Genomic DNA, 6,000 nt, shown 5'->3' with positions numbered 1-6,000 from the left:
TGCGTGTGTCTCTTTAGCGCCCTAAAATCATGTTTTCCAAATCGCGCCAACTTGCCCAAGAAGAAGTTTTATACAGAGGTATGGGATGCGTACCGAAGCGGGAGAAGGAAAAGGCAAAGTAAAAAAAAAAATGTTGGCAGTTTGCACTATATGGTGGTGCAAGGCTGGGTCACAGCGGAGCTACTTCCGGCTTTTGGTAAGTGTTGCTAGGTTTTGCTAAGTTTTGCGAGGTTATACATGGCTCGCTTAGGTTCATACTAAGTGTTGCTAGGTTTTGCTAAGTTTTGCGATGCTATGCAACCCGCCGCGGTAGCTCAGTCAGCTAAGGCATTGCGCTGCTAAGCACGAGATCGCGGGATCGAATCCCGGCCACGCGGCCGCATTTCGATGGAGGCGAAATGCAAAAACGCCCGTGTGCTTGCGTGCACGTTAAAGAACCCCAGGTGGTCAAAATTAATCCGGAACCCTCCACTACGGCGTGCCTCCTAAGCAGAACTGATTTTGGCACGTAAAACTCCAGAAAGAAGACGTTATGCATGGCTTGGTTACGCTCATATATACCAAGCGTTGCTAGGTTTTGGTAAGTCTCACGAGGCTATGTAGTGCTTAACTATATGCTCATACTAAGTGTCGTTAAGATTTGCTAAGTTTCGCGAAGTTCTTGCGAGGTCATACAGGGCCAGCGATGGGCAGGATCGGCTCTCCTTCGTCGATCGTAGTCCCGCTGAGCCGCGCGCTGAGCTTTCCTTGTAGGCGGCTTCTTCCTCGGGAGTCTTGCCTCTCTTCGGCCGCCTCATGGTAGCTGTGAACGCGTGTTCACTAGAGGAGAAAGGCGACACATCTGTTGGCGCGCCGGCTGCTCAGAGCTCTCTAGCATATCAGTGACGTCACGGCTAAGCGAAAACTTGCTTGTCCTCGGCTGGAGAGTTACGTTCATCAGCAGTTACGAGAACTTTCTTAACAGCAGTCTGCAGTGCAGAAAGGGCCAGGCTCCTCTACCATGTGAACACACGGTTTAGCTGAACACTTTACACTCAAAGTTTCTTCTCCTGCGTTCAATATAAGGACTAAAGTATGTGGATATAAAATTTCGCTCTTACATATATAAGATAAGCTATGAACGTAGTTGTGAAACCTTTTTATTCGATATACACCTGAGGATGCGTTGGGGCCACGCACTCATGCATGCATAATATTGAAACCTCCAGCGACGTTCGGACAAGAGGTGCACAAAAGGAGCACGTGCACGTTGGAAGAGATCGCCGATTAAGGAAGAAAATAAGCTGGGCAGTGACGTAGCCGAATATTGTCAACAATATCTGGATAATCAGGGGCCGAATTCCCAAAGCTTTTCGTTCATAAGTGCTCTCTGCCATCGGCGGCCACCTTCGCTAATAGTAACTCCAACATCAGGTTTGACTGAAACGTTCTCTTGAAAACAATGCTAGCGTAAGAGATTTTTGTAAATACGAGCCCAGGTGTTCATTTAGATACCACCTGAAACAAGCTGCAGATGTCATGCAATTTGTATTTCGGATACCCGCAGAATAGTTTGTTGCAGTATGAGGCGACGGATTACGATAAGTTTTGAGCCTTGTGTTAGGGGCGTTTATGCAAGTCCTGTGCTTTTAAATATAATTTGTCATTATCCGCCTTCAGCACAAGACCTGTTAATTTTACATTGCAAAGCAGATGCATGTAGACCGAAGGCCCGAGCATATACCTGTGCAGTGTAGTCGCCCATGCCACGAGTATTTTATCTCAAGGCCTTATCTCTCTCTCTGTCTCTCGCATGCACGTACACGGGCACGCACGCACACGCATGCACACACACAGACGCACACAAGCTAAATAGAAATGGGCTATTGAGTGTTTTAGAGAACTCGTCATGGGCATCATCTGGGTGTGAATTGTATTCTCAAGCCGCTCTTTGGCCTGAGGACCATTTCGGTAACTACGTTGACTTCATCCCGCTGATCGAGTGATTTCAACTTGAAACGACGTAGTATATTAGCGATGACAATCTTCTCCTCTGACAAAGCAAACTTCTGACCTGTGTGGAGAAAAACAATGCAGCAAAGTACAGCTTTAGATACAGTTTTAAGGTCGCCCACAGCATTTAGTGCGAGTTAAATGAGAAAATTGTTGGGTTCAGAAAGCGCCGCATTCTCCTGATAAACGTCCGCTGCAAAGGATCGACCAGTCGTTCTTTTCTATAAATTTTTTCGTAAAGAAAACTAGGGACCTTCAAAGGAGAGGCATTACTGACTCAAAGAAAGGTAATTTGAGGGAGAAATATAGATAGTGCGTTTGTTACTAATGAGGGCAACACCGGGGCAACAACAATAAAACAATTGACTTGAACCTGAAGTGTCACGATTAGAAAAGATGGCTTTATTTTGCGGACATATGGTTATTAATTCGTCATCATACTTCTACCCAAGGCACGACCATATTTTTGTGTCTCTTGCCAAGCGTCAGCAGCGCCTTTGCATATTGATAAAATTTTGAGTCCCTAAGCTGGCACAGTAGGCTATTAGCGACGCTGTATATGATGACATCATATTAATTCAGACCAACAGGGGTTCTTTACCGCGCATGCGTATAATAAATATAAGTGCGCGATAGCTTGTTTGCATTCTGCCTTCCATCGTAATGCGGCCGTCATTGACGGGGTATCAAATTAATTTAGTGCTCAGCAGAATGTCGTATAGCTACTGAGCGAGCACAGCACACTACTGTGTACTTGGTTATGTGCAAAATTCAAATGACTGATCACCTGTCATCGCTTCTTCTTGAGCAGTTTACCTTAGTGGCATTGAAGGGACGGTAGATTCACCCCTCGTCAGACCCGATGCCTGACAAAGAGGACGTGGCTTCGTCATGCCGAACAGGGCGAAGATCATTTGCAGATGTTACAAACTCAATTTCAAGGCGTCCTGCTTTATGAAACGTATTCGAACGTGTAACGATGTCGGATTCCTTCGTTTCACAATTAACAACGTCTCTGAAAATGACTTTGGTAACGCCAAAGAACATGTGCAACAAACTGTTGACGCCCTGTTCTACGTATCGGCGCTGAACGCGAACGATGAAGCCTCAGCGGCTTCGATAAAACGAAACCAGCGAGATTTCCATCGGAACGCAGACAAGCAGCATCGCCTGGCATCTCTGCCATTTCAGAGCCTGGCCAACCACGCTCTGCATAATATACTGTTAGTACAGCGTTTCTAGATGTCAAGTTTTGTCAGGCTTTTTGTACTAAGCTATCAACTAAACGTGGAAAGGATATCTGTAAAGTGGCAGAGATGCCAGGTAAGAGCACTTCACAAGCATAAGGTTGCATTTGTACTTCGCTGGCAAGCTTTAGGTTGCATTGCGTGCAAAGGTATACAAACCATTCTGAACCGAATATTACGTGGGGACGCTGCTAGTATAGCTGTAGCTGCCGGGAAGTGCTTTGCCCTCATAGAGTGACAAACATGCCGATCAAAGCGCTCTATGAACACATACAAATGATCCTCTACATGTCTATGGGTACAGAGGTGGCCAGATAGTAAGTCCGATACGATATTGCTGGCTTACACGGGTTCACGTTCCCGAGTCCGCTAAATAATAATACCAATAATCCATGAAAGTTCACACAGGTGCGGCTTCATTGTCTGCATTCGTTCTTTTAACTTCGATTGTAAGTTGAAGAGTTTTGGTGAGAGGGGCCTCATCTATAGTGTCGTACCGATTATCTACGTTTGCCACCAAAGCCGTTTACTATATACATAAATGAAATGACGGCGAGACGAAAGACCCGAGCACATGCAGATATCAAGAGCGTGACTGAATAGGGCTATAAATAAAGTTATAAATCACGCATCTGATTTCAGCTTGCACACTGACAATGTCCACACATCCACCTATCAGCTGATTCGAGATGAATGCAGACTGTCTTCTCCAATGAAACACCGCCGTAATTCAGTTGCTGTGAAATAGCGCTGCTGAGCACAAGGCTGCGGCAGTGCGGGAGCTTCGAGGAGTGAATCCGTCCCTCGGCGGAGGCCGACAGTGTCCTGCGAGCGCTGTTCGCATTTGCTGCGGAATCGGGAATTCTCCGCATGGTGTAATTATACGGGGAAGCATTCCTCGGCGGCTGGCCTTGTCCTCAAGTCCCAATTCCCCAACTCCATTACCCTTAATAGGCCGATGAGCCATCCCTATCTCAATAAAGCTTTACCGTACCATTTCCGGCCACACCGGTCGCATTCTGATCAAGGCGGAATGCAAATAAAAAAGCTTATGTACTGAGCTTTGGGTGCACATTGAAGAACCTCAGGTGGCTTAATGAATCAACAGCCCTCCTCGATACGGCTTCTGGCGCAGCCCTTGTGTTGCTGTGAGACATTAAACCTTATCCCTTAATCGACTTCCTCCACGTTTTGCGCCGCCGGGTACTGAGACGATCACAATGTCACACCAAATGTGTGACAGTGTAATGCCACTTCTAGCGGTCGATGGGATTCTGCTGGTACCAGTGACTTCGTAAGTTACCTTTTTTGTTCGCCTACTTCTGTAGCAGTAACCTTTCCGTTTAGCTCTCTTTTTTCTTTTGTCACTCACCTCCCCTTCGCTGCTGCACCGCTTGTGCAGTACGGCAGGGCAGATATATTGCTTCGAACAGCTTTGCTACGTTTCTGCTCTTATTGTTGTTTTTGCTCAACCGCTTCGACAATTGGGCAGCTTCGGCCAACGTTGATAGCCTACATTAAAATAATAAGATTATTTATATTTACTCTGACATAATCTAACCCTTGGGTTCGAACATTAAGTATTGTATGTATAGCATAACTCTTACCGATGCAGTTGCGAGGACCAGCAGAGAAAGGAATGTAAGCGAAAGGATGTCTGCCTTTCGCATTTTCCGGGAAAAACCTTTCGGGGTGAAACTCCTCCGGTTTTGGAAACACATTCTCATCTCGGTGAAGGCAGTACACGGACAGTCTCACAACGGTGCCCACTGGGAACGTTACGGCTCCTGGTAGAGGGAAAAGGAGATCATAAGCAGAACCTGAGACAAATTCTGTGCCTGTAAAAACGAGTTCACTAGTGACCTGCAAATATAAGCAGAATTTAAAATACTATACCAATCTGAAATGGCTCCTCGCAAGTTCTCGTAATGAAACTGACAGATGGGTACAGTCTCTGCGCTTCCTAGAAAACAGTGGAAGTAAAGCACGTCACATTCATATGCTATATTGCAACAAGTTGTTCAAGGCATGAACGCAATATGTTCGAAAGCACAATACATGTACCTTTATGCAGCTTTCAAGGTACCTCATTTCTCTCAAGTCTTCGGACGTGACCGGTCGATGCTTTTCACTTCCGAATATTGCGTCTAATTCGTCGTGTATTTTCTGTTGCTCAGCTGGATGGTGGCCAATTAAAAACAAAGCCCAGCTGATTCCCATTGCCGTTGTGTCGTGTCCCTGCGTCATGACGAGGGCAACGCTTTTATTTTATGTACAAGTTTCAGTTCGGCGAGCATTCTACATCGTTTCGTAACGAAGCATAGAAAATTGCGTTGTAATAGCAAGCGATTAAGTCAGCTCTAACTGCCACTAATAATTGCACTAAAATTGATATTTAGAGAAAGAACGAATCATGATAGAGAAATACTCAGACATTTTTGCATTAGAGTGTTTGCTTTAGCCGACGTCTTTAAATCTTTATATTTTGTGTTCAATAGTTGAGCTAAAGCTCTGCTAACGCGGCTGCTCTTGGTAAGACTCTGCTCAAGCCTTGGTCATATCGTACAATGTGTATCGTTTGTGTTATTTTATATTATTTCGCCTTTTGTGACCAGGATACAGCACTATGTGTGCAGTCTGGTTTTGTGAAACTGGATGGCGTCAGGTAACTTTAGATGAGAAAAAAATATTCTGCACACAATTAAAGGACCCATTTGACTGAGGATTTTATAGTACTAAACAGCTCCAATGAAGGAAGGAA

The 6,000-nt window shown here is 45.3% G+C and overlaps 1 protein-coding gene across 2 annotated transcripts in view; it reads right to left on the bottom strand.

Moving 5' to 3' along the window:
- Positions 1-979: 979 nt before the first annotated feature.
- LOC119436580 (cytochrome P450 4c3-like) overlaps positions 980-6,000 on the bottom strand; it is a 43,018-nt gene continuing 37,997 nt past the window's right edge. Inside the window, exons 7-10 of one of the 2 annotated variants that reach the window (XM_037703468.2) lie at positions 5,304-5,477; positions 5,136-5,202; positions 4,847-5,026; positions 980-2,053 (exon numbers count right to left, since the gene is read on the bottom strand). In XM_037703468.2, coding sequence (XP_037559396.2) covers positions 1,896-2,053; positions 4,847-5,026; positions 5,136-5,202; positions 5,304-5,477 — 579 coding nt within the window. In that variant the 3' untranslated portion in view covers positions 980-1,895. The remainder of the gene's footprint in view (positions 2,054-4,846; positions 5,027-5,135; positions 5,203-5,303; positions 5,478-6,000) is intronic. The other variant, XM_049659638.1, reaches the window with a different exon arrangement.

Source organism: Dermacentor silvarum, chromosome 1, assembly GCF_013339745.2.
Source record: "Dermacentor silvarum isolate Dsil-2018 chromosome 1, BIME_Dsil_1.4, whole genome shotgun sequence".
Classification (NCBI taxonomy): Eukaryota; Metazoa; Arthropoda; class Arachnida; order Ixodida; family Ixodidae; genus Dermacentor; species Dermacentor silvarum.
This window is presented reverse-complemented; position numbering and strand designations above follow the sequence as displayed.